We start from the raw sequence: 19216 nt of genomic DNA on the forward strand, positions 1-19216 counted from the left end.
ATAAAGCTGTGCAGAACATGGATGTTTTATGTGATGATTACCTGGAGACTATGGTTTCTTTGGGATCAGAGATTTTCATTCATTGAATGGTTCTGCCTGCTTTAATATGAAGGAAGTGGAATGTTTTTATTGCAAAAGGAAGGGGCATGTGAAGAAGGTTTGCTGGAGGAGAATCCAAGATGAGAAAATGTTTTCTGAAGATTAGTGGGGTCAGGAACTCTATGTGCTGGGAACCCAAAGAACAAAGAGCCCTTGATAAAACTTAAAGTGGGTCCTCAGCGACAAGAGGTAGAGTTCCTTGTGGACTCAGGAGCCGAAAGATCTACCATTCAGGCTCTGCCTCCAGGCTGTAAAGTATCATCAGAAAAAATCAGTGTAATAGGGGCTAAAGGTGAACCGTTTGAGGCCCCGGTTCTTCATGATGTGATTGTTGAATCAAAATGCAAATATGTGATTGGAACATTTTTATTATTACCAGAAGCAGATTATAATTTACTTGGACGGGATCTGATTATAGAATTGGGAATTAATCTGGAAGTAGAAGAAAGAGAACTCAAAGTCAGATTATGCCCCCTCACAGTGGCGGATGAAGAAAAGATTAACCCAGAAGTATGGTATACCCCAGAGACAGTGGGTAGATTGGATATCACCCCCTTCGAAGTCACCATTAGGAACCCAGAGATCCCGACTAGAATCAAACAGTATCCCTTGCCGCAAGAAGGCAGGAGAGGCTTAAAGCCTGAAATAGAGAGACTCCTTAATCAAGGGCTATTAGAACCTTGTATGTCACCTTTTAATACTCCAATATTGCCCGTTAAGAAGGCAGATAGGAGTTACAGATTAGTGCATGACTTAAGAGAAATCAACAAAAGAACTGTAACCAGATTTCCTGTAGTGGCGAACCCCCATACTTTACTTATCAATTGAATCCTGAAAATCAGTGGTATAGCGTAATAGACTTGAAAGATGCTTTTTGGGCATGTCCTCTAAAAGAGGAGTGTAGAAATTATTTTGCTTTTGAATGGGAAGACCCAGATACCTTTAGGAAACAACAGCTGAGGTGGACAGTTTTGCCTCAGGGTTTTACTGAGTCCCCTAACCTCTTTGGACAAGCCCTCGAACACATCTTAAAAGATTATAACTTGGGGGAAGGTGTTACTTTAGTACAATATGTAGATGACCTTCTGTTAGCAGGAGGCAACCCAGAGATGGTACGAAAGGAAAGCATTAAGTTGTTAAATTTCTTAAGCCTCCAAGGATTAAAAGTATCCAAATCTAAATTGCAATTTGTAGAAGAAGAGGTGAAGTATTTAGGTCACTGGATTAGTAAAGGGAGCAAGAAATTAGACCCAGAGAGGGTAAACGGAATTCTTTCTCTCCAGGCTCCCAAAAACAAGCGACAGGTTAGGCAGCTCCTTGGACTACTGGGGTACTGTAGACAATGGATTGAAAATTATAGTACAAAAGTTAAATTTTTATACCAGAAATTAACAAAAGACGGGTTGCTTAAATGGATCCCAGACGATGAGGAAAAATTAGAAAAATTAAAAACTGACTTAGTCAACGCTCCAGTATTGACTTTACCAGATATAAGAAGGCCCTTTTATTTATTTGCCAATACTGAAGATGGCACGGCATTTGGGGTATTAACCCAAGAATGGGCTGGGAAAAGGAAGCCTGTGGGATACATATCTAAATTGTTAGACCCCGTAAGTAGGGGATGGCCAACATGCCTCCAGGCGATAGTGGCAGTGGCCTTGTTAGTAGAAGAGGCTAATAAAATTACATTTGGGGGGAATCTGAAGGTGTTGACTCCTCATAACATTAGGGGAGTGCTTCAACAAAAAGCGGACAAATGGATAACAGACGCCAGGCTCCTCAAATATGAAGGAATATTAATACACTCACCAAAGTTAGAGATTGAAGTAACTAGTCTTCAAAACCCAGCACAATTCCTATATGGGGAGCCAAGCGAAAGTTTAAACCATAATTGCCTCCATACCATTGAAGAACAGGCAAAAATCAGGCCAGACTTAGAAGAAACAGAATTAGAAGAAGGGGAAAAGCTGTTTGTGGATGGATCCTCTAGAGTGGTAGAAGGAAAAAGAAAATCAGGTTATGCAATTATTAGTGGAACCCCACCCTAGAGGTAGTAGAATCAGGACCACTGAGTCCTAGCTGGTCGGCTCAAGCTTGTGAACTATATGCAGTACTAAGAGCGTTACAGATTTTAAAGGAAAAAGAGGGAACCATTTATACAGACTCTAAGTACGCCTTTGGAGTAATTCACACTTTTGGAAAAATTTGGGAAGAAAGGGGACTCATTAATTCACAAGGAAAAGGGCTAATACATGAGTCTCTAATTATCCAGACTCTCCAAGCATTAAGAGGTCCTAAGAAAATAGCAGTAGTGCATATAAGAGGACACCAACAGGGAACCTCACTACAGATCAGGGGAAATATTCTAGCTGATCAAGAGGCAAAACGGGCTGCACTACTAGCATTGATGGTAACAGAATCAAACACAAACGAAAGAACAGACCCCACCAAATTAGGATTCACGTTTACTAACCAAGAGAAAGAAAAATTGAAACAAATGGGAATTAATGAAAAACAAGGGGAATGGGAATTACCTGATGGGAGGAAGGTTCTCCCGAAGGCAATGGCTTGGAGAGTTATGAAGGATTTCCATACTAAAACTCACTGGGGAGTACAAGCATTGGTAGACCAGTTTGCTATTAAATACATGTGCATAGAGATTTATAATGTTGCTAAGGAAATAATAAAAAGCTGTTTAACGTGCCAGAAAATTAATAAACACCAATTAAGAGAAAAGATGCAAGGGGGACGGGATATGGCATACAGACCATTTGGAAGAATTCAAATCGATTTTACAGAACTACCAAAAGTAGGACGGTACAAATACCTCCTAGTATTGGTAGATCATCTCACTCATTATGTGGAGGCCTTTCCCACCACTCGAGCTACAACAAATACTGTGGTAAAAAAAAAATAGTCTTAGAAAACATCATCCCTAGGTATGGAAATATGGAAGTAATCGATTCGGACAGGGGTCCCCACTTTGTCTAAAATAATCAGAGAGACATTGACTTCCCTGGGGACCAAGTGGGAATTTCACACTCCCTGGCATCCACAAAGCTCAGGAAAAGTAGAAAGAATGAATGGAGAAATCAAGAAACAACTTACCAAATTAATGTTAGAAACAAAGATGTCTTGGGTTAAGTGTTTACCCCTAGCACTTCTGAATATCCGGACCCAGCCCCGAACTGATACTGGAATATCCCTGTTTGAAATGCTATATGGTATGCCCTATGATATGGAATTTCCCACTGATCACCCAGTATTGGAAAAAGACAATTTGCAACCATACTTAATAAACCTCATGAATAGGAGAAAAGAACTACACAAAAAAGGGATGGTAGTACAGAGACCTCCATTAGAAATTTGTATGCACTCCATAAGACCTGGAGACAAGGTGTTAATAAAAACTTGGAAAGAATCCTCTCTTACCCCTCGTTGGGAGGGACCGTTTCTTGTTATACTCACAACAGAGACTGCTGTCCGGACTGCTGAAAAGGGATGGACTCATGCTACCAGAGTGAAAGGACCCTTAACGCCTGATCACTGGGAAGTAGCTGAAACATCAGGAGATCTGAAACTAGTGTTGCGAAGGAAGAAGGACTAAATGAATTTTGTAAAACCCCTAACTGTGTTTGTTATCCTTTTGTGTGTTTTAAATGCACTACTTGTGAGGAAAGTTGGTGGGCGCACTGCGTCCACGGCTATTCCCCAAAGGAATACTGTGACCAGTGCTATAAAAGAGAAAGAAAATTAACCAGTCATCAACAGGAAAAATTGTGTGCATACCAATGAACCTAAGCCCCATAACGTGAATATAGTACAAACTCTTTGCAAATTCCAAATACTCCAAGTGCCCTGTACGATCCCACAAGTGAAAGCCTGGAACTGGGAGGCGTTAAGGTGTCGATAACAAGACCCTCACCCCACAGAATACGACTGCTGCCGAGAAGATGGAAAGCCCCGCTGCTCTAAGGAATGAATGGAGTAGGCGGAGGAGGCAGAGACGTATGGAGAGGGGAAAATAAGAAAGGCCTCGAAGCAACCAGTTCAGGTGATTGTTGTGGCAAGGAGAACTGGAAAGCATGGGGAAGGAAAAGATCTGAGCATGCAAATCCTGTCGCAAGACAGAAAGGGGACACGTTTGTACAATTAGCTAGTAATTGGAAGATGAACCCACCAACTCTCCTCACTATAGTAGTCATTTGGGCTATGGGAGGAATCGCAATTTTGATGTTAAACCTCCATTTTATGAAACCCCTAGTGTTATTATTAATTGGGTTAACTTTCGGACCATGTATATTTAACAAGTCTGTGATGTGTTAAGGAGATTTGAAAAACAAAATTAGTTAAAAGAAAAGGGGGGAATTGTAATAAAACATATATGGTATTTGTTATTCAAATCTCAAGGGGAAAAAGAAGTTGTAGTCAGGATGTTGTGGCCGAGCAGTTTTGTAATTCTCTTATGTAAATAAGAAATAAGATATATGTATATAGTTTCTATTGTTAAAATCAGTTGTTAGAAGGGAGCTAAAATGGCCCCCATCTTCAAGCCACTACAAAAACACTTGTGCTGAGTCATCCCCCCTTCTGTGACGGAAACCTGAGAAACCTGAGAAAAGCCCGGGAAAACTTGTTTACACCTTTGCAGACCCCTCAGGGTACGCCCATCATGAATATGGATGAAGCCTACACTAGAAAGGGACTCGGTTCTGCCGGGTCAGGTGTGTGTCCTGGTAGAGCAGAGACTCCCGGCACACCCAGCGCTGTTTTGCTCACTCGCCGCTTGCTAATAAATTTATTATTGATCACTAAAAATTGAGAAGTGGTTATTTCCCACTAAATTACTTTTAATCTATAACAGCCATGGGGAAAGATAACACCATTTTGACCATGAGACCCAGACAAGAAAAATGGGAGTATGTCCCTGCAACACAATGTTACTTGCGAGAGTAACTAGGTGGTATGGAGTTTTGTCTTACAGGTCCTGCACCACTGAATCTACCTGTTTACCGCAACAGCCCCTTCGGGAGAGGATATTATCCACATCACCTGATCTGAGAAACTAGTTTTTGTGAAGAACAGAGAACGCACGGACAATGGGACTATTGTTGGTATTATTGATTATATGTTATCATTTTAATCAAATTGTAAATTGGGAAAATAGATTTTTATCCCTAGGAGAGGCAGTAGCAAACACATTCAATCTCAGCAATTGTTGGGTCTGCGGGAGCCCAAGTGGATTCGAAGATTGGCCTTGGATACCCCAACCAGTGTCACCCAAGTGGTGGATCAGTGACCAAAGCGACGTACATGAAGGAACCAGATTTTGGACTGAAGACAGCGATCCTTAGCAACTGTGCTTCTCTGGAAAAGGCATTTACTGCCTTGATCGGACACGAAAACATGGGGTTCAAGTGGGAAAAAGTGTTTGTGAATGGACTTTATCTTTAGGTTTTGATTGTTGGACTCCTAATTGTCCCCCTTATGATTGTTCCAAATATCGAGGCAGATGGAATCAAATGCATGTTAAGCTTACTAATGGTAGCTGGGTAAGGTGTTCCTATCACAACTACGGGCAAGATTTTGAAGGTTGTAGGGCAGTGGAACAAGACGGTTTCTTTGACCACTTATTTTTAAGCTGCCCCCAAGACAATTCTACAAGTAGAACGCATGTTGTACGCGATTATCAGTGGAAATGGCAACACCAAAATGGAACTTAAACTTATTTTAATAAGTTCTGGTCCAAATCCAATCAAACATCTCGGGGATGTAATTGTCAATGGGTACCCCACATGGGAGCTTGAAGATGTAAGTATTACAATTCTTATGGTGAACCAACTATCGTCGGAGGACCGTTAGGTTCAGGAAACACGCTGTACTTTGACCCACCAATTGATGATGAAACATGGGAAGGCCCCTTTGCTAACAGAACCTGGGCCTTGAAGGGACATTATTGGATTTGTGGCCAACATGCTTATCGGAAGCTACCCCCGAATTGGTCAGGGACATGTTACATAGGATATATCAGGCCCCTATTCTTTTTATTGTCACCGGATCAGGGAAAGGGGCTCGGAACCAAAGTATATGATGATTTGATTAGAGAAAAACAATCCATTGACATGTCCCTGGCTAGGGGAAGCTCCCAAAGATGGAGAAAAGATGAATGGCCACCTGAAAGAATCATAGAATATTATGGACCAGCTACTTGGTATCCTAACAAAATAATTGCACGTGCCCAAGAACCCATTTATAAATTAAATTGGATAACTCGACTACAAGCTGTTTTAGAAATAATCACTAATCAGATGGCCGCAGCTCTTGACCTTCTGGCTGACCAACCCACTCAAATGAAGTATGTGATTTTTCATCATTGCATGGTCCTAGATTACTTATTGGCAGAAGAGGGGGGAGTCTGTGGAAAATTAAATTAATCCAATTGTTGCTTGCAAATTGATGACAATGGAAAAGTGGTGAGACAAATAACCAAGGAAATGAGGAAACTGGCCCATGTACTGATTCAAACATGGGAAGATTGGGACTTAGACATGTTCTGGTGGCTGCCAGGGGGTCTGTGGATTAAACGTGCCCTTTTCTTCCTTATGCGTTGGCTTACTGTTTATTCCTTGCTTAATTCCTTGTGGTACATAATTGATTAAGCACACAATGAAGGGGATCCAATTTATAACTATATTTGATGAGACATCATCAATTGATGAACAGAGATTGAGGTCTATACGCGTAACTTCTGGACCTAAATTAACCATAGAAAGAGTTTATTAGCCCTGGTTCATCTATAGGTCAAAGGACCGATTGTAGTGCTAGTGCCTGAATAATAGGCCACGAAACAAAGTTGACCTCTAGATGAACCTCACAACTAAATGTTATCCATTATTAGGATCTGTTAATTAGTAAAATCTGTATTACCATTAGCATTAATTATTAGTATCTGATCATTAAGGAAATACGTATGCTCGCTAGTGAAAGATGTAGCTTAGACAGAATATAATCAGTAGTGAGAATGAAACGCTGTGAGAATGTATCCAACTTCCCTTGTTTAGCCTTGTTCAAGGCTGAGAACCCAAGTGTTTGGTCTTGTTAGAAACTCCCTTGGTTCTCCCCTCCGAGCCCTGGCCAAGCTTTGGGTGGAATCCAACAGGAGGATGAAACCAGATGTTTCTGCTCAAAGAAAAGTGCAAGTTATTCTGGCTTGCTGATTTTTGGTATATAAGGCTGGACCCGCTCACAGCGACTTTGGATGCCTCACCTACGGGTGGACGCACCGCGTAGGATTTCCCACTTGCCGGGACAGGCTCTCCAAATCCTCGCTGTAACCGGGGCTGCCCAGCGACTGCGGGTCTGGATGATGGTAACGTATGCAAGTGGTGAGGGATCTTTCTTAATCACTATTCTCCCCGTCGTGTAGTAATGATTAGGTGCATTGCCTTGCTTAGCTGTATGTAGTAATAATGAAGTGTACTATTATGTATTTTTCTTACTGCTTATTTTCTGTAGTACTTAGTTATATTCTTTGATTATTAACAGTAAAATCAGCCTACTCTTTTCACTCTGGTGTCTGAGTTTAATTGGCATCCTCGATCAGCAGAACAATACATAATCTCATTTCCTGAGAAATAATGAAAATGTGGGCATAGCTTTTTTTTAAGAGACTGTGTCCTATAAAGTCGCAAAGTTGTAATCTTGGGTCTTCAGATATATCTTGGCTATTGTAGGAACTTCTAAATTGCTACTTTACTAATCTGATTTCTCAGATACACAGGATACCATGTTAAGTCTGTTAAAATGCTCTAAAAATCCTAATATGGATTGCAAATTTAATTCCACTTTAAGAGGGAAGTAGATACTCCTATTTCACAGAGAGTGTAAATAGACTAATGTTATGATTTGATTCCATGCTTTCCTTCCCATTAGATCATACTTCATCTTTAAAGGGTTGCTTTTAAAAAAATAGCTATATTTGTAATAAGAATTGTGCAGGCACTTAAAAAAAATAATCTAAATGCAATGTAAATAGAGAGAAATGAAAATTCCTTTACAAAATGTAAAGGAATCTAGGTATCATTGTTGTGGAAACAACATTCAGCTTTTACTAACTGAAAGATGAAAATCCACTTTGACAGAGGGTAAAGGTTCAGTGTTAAAAAACATTCATAGAACACCTGTATTCTAAAAGAACCGCTATACCTACCGAATACTGATTTCATATTTTTAGTGGCATAAAGCCAGCCTACAGTCCTTTGTGAATTTTGTAAGATTTTTGACCTTTGCTGCTTGGAACAAAAGATAATTCATTCATAAAGGAGGTTGAAATGTGTACTGCTTCTTTGTGGACTTTATCTCTTAATTTCAGGAATTATTAAGTCCCCCTACCAAGAAAAACCATCCACTGCTGTTTAATATATGTGCACATTATATCATAATAGAATGGAGCCTAAGATGCTTGAGATAAATGAATGATTGGATGTATGAAGACATACCATAAAGACAAGAAAAATAGTTTCTATCACAGGAATGAAACAGAAGGATTAATACAGTTTACCAGCTGTACTTCTAAAATAAACCTCAACTGCCACACTGTAGGTCAAAAAAGGGAAGAAGTCAGCTTTCCATATGACTGTGGCTTCTATTTCACTTGAAATGAAAGGTCTTCTAAAAATCCATTGTTAACCATAATGGCACAAGAAAATAGTATATTAAAATCTAAACAGCAAGGGAACACATGAATGAGGACCACTAAAGGTTAAATAGCTATGTAACTGTCTTTGTTATGTATTCATAGACTAGTAAGCCTCTTCAGGTATTTGTGTTTAGTTACATCCATTGTTTCCTTACCTTAGGCCACGTGTGCATTCTGTGCAGATTTGGAAATCAACACATATCTTACAGTTTTCACTGCATTTTCGGCAAACAATCTTATCTACAAAGGAAAAAAGAAGAAAACAGCCCAAAAAACCCTGGTCAGTTATATTTCATAAAATGATATGGGTAAGTTATTACATGACTTATTACTTTCTAGCTTGACATCAGGAATGGAAGCAGTAAGCTATACTAAAAAAGCTATATTCTGCTATCATTAGCTTTTCCCATCAAGCATCAAACGGTTTAAACTATTTCTAAATATTTGAAGTAACAGTTGTACCCTTACAAAAAAAAAAAATCATGCTTTGAGGTTGATAAAAAACCTTCATAATTGTATTTAATGTAGATTAACTATTTATAATATGGAATTAAATAGACTTTTCATATAGCAGCAATATACAGTGATGAATGCAAATGTGTTCCTGTGACCCTCCTGCAATTTACCTCTTATGCCTTCCATACAAGCAACCTGTCCTGTCTTACCTGATTTGGTGTTCAAGGACACACCTGCACAAACACTTCTGATCTTAACAAAACAAAGACATAAATTACTTAAGACCTGCCTTTTCATCTCAAAACCTCCCTCCTTGAAGAGATTTCCCTCCCTTTCTGTCTTCAGACCTCCTACCTTTTGAAATACTGTGGTGGCTTGGCCTTGGTTAACAGTCAAACTTTCACCCAGCTGCTGACTCACACCACACACCCCCCATGCAGGACAGGGAGGAGAAAATAGGAAGAACAGGAATGAGAATGCTCATGGGTTGAGATAAAGACAGTGAGATCACTTACCAATTACCATTGCAGGCAAAACAGACTTGACTTGAGGAAAATTAACTTAATTTATTGCCAATTAAAAAATAATTACTAATTCAGATAGTGGAAAACAAAAAGACAAACATTAAACCAACACCTTTCCTCCCCCTTTTCCCAGGCTTAACTTCACTTCTGCCTCCTCTATGCCCCTGAACAGCTGAGGGTGGGAGGTGTGTGGTGTGTGTGTGTGTTATGGTCAGTACATAGCTGTCTCTCTGATATTCTTTCTTTCCCACACTTTTATTCTGCTCCGGCACAGGTTGTCCACGGGCTGCAGTCCAGTCAGGAAAATCTGCTCTGGTGTGGATTACTCCATGAGTGGCAGTTCCTTCAGGAATATCCCTCTGCTCTGGCATCAGCCCTCCATAGGCTTGATACAAGGAAATGATCACCTGCTTTGCAACTTACAATGATTTCTGAATATTGCTTAATAATCCTGCTTGCCCTGACTGTTCTGTGGAAGCTTACCAAGGGCTACTGTGTTCATCAAAAAAAAAAAGCAGTTTTCTGTGGAAACTTACCAAGAATTACTATGTTCAACAAAAATATGTTTCTTGTTCTTGGAAAGCAGATGTGCTCTAACTAGTCTTTTAATGAATAGATAGCCATATATGGATGGTAGAAATTGATACACTGGTACTTTTAGATAAGACAGAATGAGTAAACCAGCTGAAACCACTCTTGTTGTTCAAGAAATTGGCCAAGAGAATCTGCACATGCTCCAAGGAAAAGTACAAGGTGAGGAGGACTGTGAGCCTTCCTCCCAAAGCCCCCCGAAGACGCCCCCCAGGAGGCAATGCGCAGGTGCAAAGAGAACATAAACTGCTGACACCAGCCTCTAGAACTAACCCAGCCTTACTCATGCATATGTATGTTTGTGTTATGTAATCCAATGAATATGTATATCCACACTCTATAAGTTTTTGGTAAAATGTGCTGTCGGTCTGCAAGCTTTGTGGAGAAATCCCCTTGCACCCTGGCGCCGGAGTAAACATACCTGCTTTCTAACTCTCGCTGAGTTGTAGTCTGTTTCTGCAAATCAGGCTGTATCTGCTCAGACATGGCACACTTCCTCCAGCTCTTCCAACCTTGGTGTTCCCTCCACTGTTTCTCACTCTTTTTGTTCCCTCTTACCATCCAGCATTTTCTACACTTTCTTAAATATGTTTTCACAGAGGTGCCATAAACTTTGCTGATTGGCTCTACTTTGGCCTGCAGTGGGGTCATTGCCCAGCCAGTTGGAACCAGCTGTGTCCGGCACAGAGCAGCCCCATACCTCTTCCCACAGAAGCCACTCTGGCAGGCCCCCTTCCCCCCAAAATCTTGCACATACACCCAATATAGTTTCAGTGCTATGTACCTCTCTGAGAAGAAAAACTTGACGTTCCTATTTAATTCTAAATTTTCATCTATCCATCTTGATTTCGGGTGGAAGGGAGTTACTTTCACTGTAGTTTTTCACAGTGAAAATGGAAAAAAAACCCTAGTACCTGCACAGTTTCATGATACAGAAAGAAAAAAGTTAGGTATCCAGCTGAACAAAGCTCTCAAGCACATATTTATCTTTTAAGCATGTGTCTAAAGCTAACTGAAGTCAGTAGATTTTAAGCACATGATTGAATATATGTCTAAGTAGTTTTGATAGCCAAAGCTGGAAATTAAACACAGGTACTCTACTTGGCAATCACAGGAGGAAACTGAAGACAGGTGTCTCACATGGTAGACAATTACTGCTCTTGGGTAATCACATCACTGCAGGTACTTAGTCTGCCAGAAATGCATTTACAAGCACTTTTTACATCCGAGGACTCTATTTTTATTTAGAGCATCAGTTCAGTGGCCATGCAGGATTTTTCACCTGTCTATTCTACGCACACAAGATCTTGATGGTGCTACAGCATTTAAGTTTGGGGGAATGAGGAAAGCCTCATGTTCAGAATTTGGGTGCTGCCCATCCCTTTCTGGAGTAGTGATAACCCATTCTGTCCTACAGCTGACTTGTTCTTGAACTGCTCTTGTTCTGCTACTGTTACTCCCAGCCACAAGCAGAAAAGATATCCTACCACAAAGCATGATTTTTAAAATCAAGGCAGAATCCCAGGTTGATTTTTGAGATTATTGATCACGCTTGGCATCTAACAACTTATTAAGATAAGAGATAAATACATCAACATATACCTTCCTTGCTTGTAAGTATTCCAGCAACCTTCCCAGACCAAATTCTGTAGCCGACAATAAAGAAACAATAAAAAATACTAACTCTTATCCAGGTAAAATCCATCAGGGCAGTTGGTAATACAGCTATTGGTTACTTCATTCAGGTAGTAGCCAGATTTACAGGTCATGCACTGGTCACTATGGCTTCCAACACAGGTTTCACAGTTGGGTGAGCATTTTTTACAGCGTTTCTTGTCTGCATTGTAGTGACCAGGTGGGCAGGTCGAAACACAGATCCTGCAGACAGCAGGGAAGAGAAGGTAGAGTTGTTAATGAGATAGCCTGCCACCAAATTCCTGGACCATGATTGCAAAGCAGAAGTATTCCTCAGCATTCCTGCTTTTCTAATCATCACATATTTGCTATAATCTTCCCAAGCACTGTATCAATCTACCTCTTCTCTTAAAGGCTGCTTTGTTTTCCTACAGCATATGCTATCTCACTGGCAATTGCCTTGTCAGACAGTCATATGATATCATTTTTAACCATCCACATCTCTTCCTATTTGTACAAACTCAATCACAGAAGCTGTAGTAGCTATCACAGTTATATATATAGCCACCTTATGAAAAATAATCAAGAGATGAGGAAATAATCAGTGAAGAGTGTTTGAAAGCTGTACTTTAAATTCTGACTAGCTATTTTTTCCCAACTCCTAAGAAAAATTGTCAAATTCAAAGGAAAATAAATTATTCATGACTGCAGCAAAGAGAAGAGGAAAGGAATTTATGACATACACCAAGGAATCTATGAAGTAAAGATTTTTATCTTGGTCCTACCGTGTGTTGTTCTTAGATTTGTAGTAGTGGTGCAGACAGTCAGTACAATGATCTGGTCCTGGCCCATCACATCCTACTTTACTGCATTCTGCATTACAGGGACCTATAATAAAACCAAAAATCTGGGGTGGAGAACACTTCTTATTCAGTACTTAGTATCCTTTAAACCACAGTATTTTAATGCAGAATGCAATTACTCTGTTTCCCTATGTGATCTAAAGTCCAAATAGTAATTTAGTTCTACTGAAAAGAGAAAGATTTCAGTATCTGAAGACTTTTGCAGATCTGGGCCTCAGTAACTACCCACAGTGATTTCTAATATTTTAGCAAGCATGGCATCCGCTGTAGAATCTATCAGAAACTATTTCTGGATCCAAGCATATGCTTTCCTAATGAGTAACAAATAATTTTGATTTTTATTCAGAGATGTTCAAAGGCTTCTGGAATTCATAATAAGGAATGATTAGCAACATCATCGTCACAAGCAGGTCAACATAAATGACAAATAACATGATTAGCAGCTACTCTGGTTACTAAGTTGGTGACAATTAGTCCAGGCAGCTACCACAACCAAAGTGACCCCAGGGTCCAGACTAGCTTCTCTCTGTGCTGCTACATAACTTAGCTAACTAATCTTCCATCTCACCTGAACCTCATGTTTACAGTTTTCAAATAGGTCCTTCCAGCTAAAGGAGGAGAGGACTGTTGACTCCTGCCTTTACATATGGGGAAGAGGGCATGTGGGTAAACTCATAACTATTTTAGGATCATTGCTCTCTGGTGAATGAAATGCTTTGAGTTTGCCAGCCTCCTCAAGATTCCTCATCAGGCAAACTTGAAGTAAAGTGAGTTTGTTTCATACAACAAAAGTATAAGAAGTTAGCAACCTTTACATCAGAGATACAAGTTACACGTTGTTGGTATTATAGCACATGTGCAAGCTGAGGTAACTGTCTTTAGGTGATTCATATAGTTCCCTAGATCTGGGATCCACTCTTTTACATTAAACCTCAAACCCTGCTCTTCACTTTCCCTGCAATAAACTGCCAAGGCTCTGAATCTCTCTCCCAAATGTAATTTCTGTTAACCTATTTTCTTCTCCATTTTCCCCTTCTACAGTATGGTGGTGATGACTGAAATGAACACCAGAGAAAGACATCTATCCAGTCCATGCCTGAATAGCTCTCTTCCTTCCAAATGTTTTCTTTTCCTTCTAAAAGCATTCTACGAAAAACAGCAGAGATGTATAAGATAATGTTATTCATATATATGTGTGTTTGTGTGCATATATATATTTATATATACATATATAAAAACCAGTGCATTCTTCATAGTGTGTTAACTGTACTGTAAAATTCTATAACTCTATGCTTACAAACTCATAAGGGTAAAATAAATATATAACTTTAAATAATGAAACAAATAATTCTGATCTTAATTTAAGAAACAATTTCACTTAGCTCCCACTACTCCTATCCCCCTATGAGAAAATCCTGATGTAACTTCTTTTTAGTAGACATTCTGTCAGCACCATGTTTTAGTCTCAGAATATTAATTTTTCTATATATAATTACTATAAATTCTGCATAATTATTATCAGTTGTGCCACTGCAATTCTAACTAATCAAATGAAATATAAATATAATTTTGTTCTTCTAGTCAGAGAAAATCCATGAAAGGTTCATTATATTGATTATGGATATTGTTTCTGTTTGACTAATATTAGTTATTTAATTTAAAATAAATTAATTAGCTTATTTTAGTATGTCAGCACCATGTAATTGTTTCCCAGACAAGAAAGACCACATACCCTGCTGCGGGATCAGAATATTAGTCTTGAATTAATGCAAAAAGACCAAGATGCACAAAATGTAGAAGAGGAAACATATCAAGTAAGCAAGACAGGAGTCTTGACAATATCTGATCATATATTGACAAGGCCCATGACATAAACATTTTATATATGCAGAGTCTCAAGTTACTCCTTCAACCCCTTATGTGTTCAATAAATGCACAGAGTAAATGAACAATACTTCAAAGAACATACCTGAATAGTCATCTGTTCCATAATCTTCTGTAGGGTCTTCAAGTGGACTAGAGTTCACTCTTTCCACTTTTGGAAAATCATTTCTTGGTGAGTAAGGCTGGATGGATGTTCCATAAAGTACTAAGGACCATTCTTTCAATTTGCCTGGAAGTTAAATATTTAAAATCTAGTTTTAGAAACCATTCATATGGTGTTTAACAAGGTGAGGTTTTGCTCCAGATTTCACTTTTCCTCATAATATTAATTATCCGGTTATTATTATTTGAGATATTTTAGCTAACTAGCTATATATTAAGAATTCTGATTTAAGGAAGGGGTTACATTTTGTTTAATACTCAAGAGTATTTTTCATTGGTATCTTGATGGATATGAAACAATTTATTTTAAAATTTCCACAGTAGAATGTCAATGTCCCCTCCCAAACCAGCATAATTTTTTATTTATTTGGCCTAGTGATTTGGCAGATATATCACTGCATTGTCTGAGTCAGTCACTAATTATGGGAGACCTCGGCTGGTCCGAAGGATCAGAATGTAAGTTTGATATTGACCTTGAGCAGATAACCGTGTACCCTTAAGAGGCTTGAAAGTCCCGAGAAGAGCTGAGTAAACAAGAGTAAGGAACTACCAGACCGGAACTGCCTGACCGCAAGGAAAGGAAGGTTATCGAGGTTGCAACAGAGAAGAGGTCATCCAATCATGAACTGTTAGTCTCTAATTAAACCAATCATATATGGACACATACTCTTAATAAAGTTATAAAAAGGCTTGTTAGAACAATAAAGGAGCCATTTTGCACAATTCGGTGTTTGTCGTGTCTGTCTCAACAGCGACAAATGGTGACCCCGACGTGATCCCAACACCGAGGAAATAAATAATTACGGCGGGAAGAGCCACGGAGATGGAGCCCAGTCAAGCGTAGCAGCGGGGAGAGCTGCATAGTCCGGACAACCTTTTGAAATTTGACACCGTGCAGGTGAGCGGCTGGGAACAAAACAATGGGTGCTAGCCTCTCCAAGGAGGAGGGTATGATTATGACAATGTGGAAGTTGCTGCTTCAGCGCAGGGGAGTCAAATTGGATGACGTAGTGCTCCCAAAAATGTTGTGGAGCAAAGCGCAAGGATATGAAGCTAGCACTGTTACTGCATTTAGTGTGAGCAAATGGGAAGAATTGGGACAGAAATTGCTTGAGTGTGCCTCGCAGGGTAATAAGAATGCGACTGACCTCCTTACAACCTGGAGGTTGTTAAAAGAGAGTTTAAAGGACTTTAAGGTGGAGAAAGAAAGCTCAGGGGAAACCCCTTATAATCCAGGGGTGTCCATGGACCGGGTCTCGGCAGGGAGAGGTCAAGATATGGACCTAGCGGGGGGAGCCCATCCTAAACGTAGACCGCGGTTAAGGGCAAGGAGATTGTATGAGGACTCTGATGAGGAAGCACAAGATGAGTTGTTTCCTCCACGAAGACCGAAAGCCCCTCAGGCAGCCCCCGCTTTGCCTCCCGTCGTGGAGCCCCCTGCTCCACCCCTCCCTCAGAACGCACCACCTCCCTCTGATGAAGAAAATGAAAAAAACCCCTGTGGTGTCTACCAACCCCTTTTTGTATCCCACACCATTGAAGAGACTGGAGACGTCAGTCACATTGGGAAGGACTTCATTTTTCTGTTATTAAAGAACTACAGAAAAGCGTTAATGAGGACGGACTTAAAAACTCACTCACAGCAGGTATACTGGAGGCAATTGCTCATGGCTGTACTCAGCATTCGCACCCCCCCACCTGCAAGCGCGGAGTTGGCGGCGGTGGCCCCGGGCCTCCCTGAGCCCCCCCCCACCGCGGAGCGACCACCTGCGGCCGAGTCTGGCACCGTGCCCTCGGCGTGTGTCCATCTGTCCCGCCCCCCCGAACACCAAAAGTGGCAGTTTTTACAGAAGGTGCTGACACTGGGATGCGGCGTCCCTTGTTCATTCTAAAAAGACACTTTAAACCTTTCTGATGGTCAGTGCACTAAAAGCCTTGATTTTAAAACAAAGAAGGGGCAATTCTCTGGACACACCACATAATCAACTGGCAATGGCTTTATATACTCTTAATGGTGTTTTGATGTTTGTAGTATTTGTCATTTTATGTTGTGTGAGTAATAAGTGTAGGGGGCCCCTTTGTGTGGTTGTTTTGCGTGTGTGAGACACAGCCCAGCTGCAGCTGTGGAGTGTGGAGTTCCCTATAATTTAGTCGATATTGATCAGGTGTGGATCTGTGATAATTTCATTGATATCAATCAGGTGTGGATCTGTGGGAAATGATAAATGGCAAACAGCTCATGGTATATGATTTATGCTTTTGGCTTTGATTTATGACTTTTATGATTTAGCAATTGTTGTAATTTTCTTAAACAGAACTCATTTTGCTTTGATTAGTAAAATCTGTATTGTGTAATCAACTTTCCTTGTTTAGCAATATTAAGAATTAAGAACCCAAGTGTTTAACCTTATTAGAAACTCCCTTGGTTTTCCCCCTTGAGTGGTGGCCAGGCTCTGGGTGGAACCCAACAGGAGGATGAAATCAGATGTTTCCGCTCAAAGAAAATTGCCAGTTATTTTGGCCTGCTGATTTAGATATATGAGGCTGGACCTGCTTGCAGCGATGTTGGATGCCTCACCTACGGATGGACGCATCGCGTAGGATTTCCGGTTTGCGAGGAAAGGTACTCCAAACCCTCGCTGGAACCAGGGTTCCCCAGCAACTGCAGATCTGAATGTTAGTACCCCATTAAGTAAGTGTGCTATTCTGTATCTTCCTTGTTTTGTAATACTTAGTCATATGCTTTAATTATTAGCAGTGGAACCAGACAAGGGCCAAAAGAACCATTTCTGCATTTGTGGAGAAATTACAAGCAGCCATAGAGAAACAGGTCTATGATGCCAATTTAAGATTGACATTAACAATACAGTTAGCTAGGGATAATGCTAATGAAGATTCTAGAAAGATAATTGAGGCATTGCCAGGGGATCCAACCCTGGAAGCCATGGTTACTGCTTGTGCTAAGTTTGGGTCAGCGGAACATTAGATGGCAGCCTTAGCCAGTGCTATGGCACCTGTCCGAGTAAAAGAACAAAAATGTTATCACTGCGGTCACACAGGACATTTAAAAGCCAATTGTCCTGAGAAGAAAGGGATAAAAACATCTGGTCCCGTAGTAACACCTTGTCACCGATGCGGAAAAGTGGGACATTTCATGAAACAGTGTAAACCTAAATGCCATATTAATGGACAACTATTGTTGGGAAACGGGAAGTCGAGCACGAAGGGACGCGTGCCGACACAAGTATTCCCTTCAGTGCCCCAGCAATTTCCATCAAACCTATCCTCTGCGAACAACTCGCAGGACAAACCACGGGGGCAGCAGGAATGGATGTATCCACCGCCAAGCAAGTAACTATATCATTGTATTCTGTGCAAAAGGTGCCCCTTGCGGCGCATGGACCAATTGGCAGAGGCCTGAGTGCATTGTTAATAGGACGTTCAAGTGCTGCCTTACAAGGTATCAATGTACATGTTGGTGTTATTGATGCTGATTATACTGGACAGATAAGTGCCATGGTTTCTACTCCAACACCACCCTTGACAATTCCAAAAGGTACTCGTATTGCTCAGCTTGTCCCTTTTAAGAGTTGTGTTCCCAGGTCACATCCAACAGAGCATGGAGATGGTGGATTTGGATCTACTGGTGTCCCTCAAGTCATGTGGACACAAAACATCTCAGACAAACGGCCTCAAATGACTTGCATCCTCGCGATGGATGGCGCCACCCCCTCACAGGTGAAAGTATCTGGGCTATTAGACACAGGGGCTGATGTTACCATAGTCTCCCAACTCCATTGGCCTCGGAGTTGGCCCGTTGTTACGATGGACACCGGGGTATTGGGGCTGGGAGGCGTGACCCAAAGCTTAATGGCGGCTAAACCCGTAACAATTCGGAATCCTGAAGGACAGGTTGCCACAGTACGATCATATGTTACCGTTGCTCCTCTGAATTTATGGGGAAGAGATGTCCGGGGAGCATGGGGTGTGAGGATTACAATGGATTTTTAACAGGGGCCACTATGCTTGAGGGCATACGACAACCTACCCTGACTTTAACGTGGCTGACTGATACACCTATTTGGGTAGATCAGTGGCCCCTCAACCCAGAGAAGTTAAACACCCTCCAGAGCTTGGTAAAAGAACAAGTACAGGCTGGTCATATTGAACCCTCTCACAGTCCCTGGAATACACCTGTGTTTGTAATAAAAAAGAAATCAGGAAAATGGTGATTGTTACATGATTTACGACAAATCAATGCCGTTATGGCTAGTATGGGCGCATTGCAACCAGGACTGCCGTCA

The 19216-nt window shown here is 40.7% G+C and overlaps 1 protein-coding gene across 4 annotated transcripts in view; it reads right to left on the bottom strand.

The window, feature by feature from the left end:
- The window catches only part of LOC141917749 (proprotein convertase subtilisin/kexin type 5-like), a 256235-nt gene that overhangs the window by 12170 nt on the left and 224849 nt on the right, over positions 1-19216 (bottom strand). For all 4 annotated transcript variants that reach the window (XM_074811170.1, XM_074811169.1, XM_074811172.1 and 1 more), the window contains 4 exons: positions 14836-14979; positions 12789-12891; positions 12053-12246; positions 8953-9037 (listed from right to left, as the gene is read on the bottom strand). In XM_074811170.1, coding sequence (XP_074667271.1) covers positions 8953-9037; positions 12053-12246; positions 12789-12891; positions 14836-14979 — 526 coding nt within the window. The remainder of the gene's footprint in view (positions 1-8952; positions 9038-12052; positions 12247-12788; positions 12892-14835; positions 14980-19216) is intronic.

Source organism: Strix aluco, chromosome W (assembly GCF_031877795.1).
Source record: "Strix aluco isolate bStrAlu1 chromosome W, bStrAlu1.hap1, whole genome shotgun sequence".
NCBI classification, from domain to species: Eukaryota; Metazoa; Chordata; class Aves; order Strigiformes; family Strigidae; genus Strix; species Strix aluco.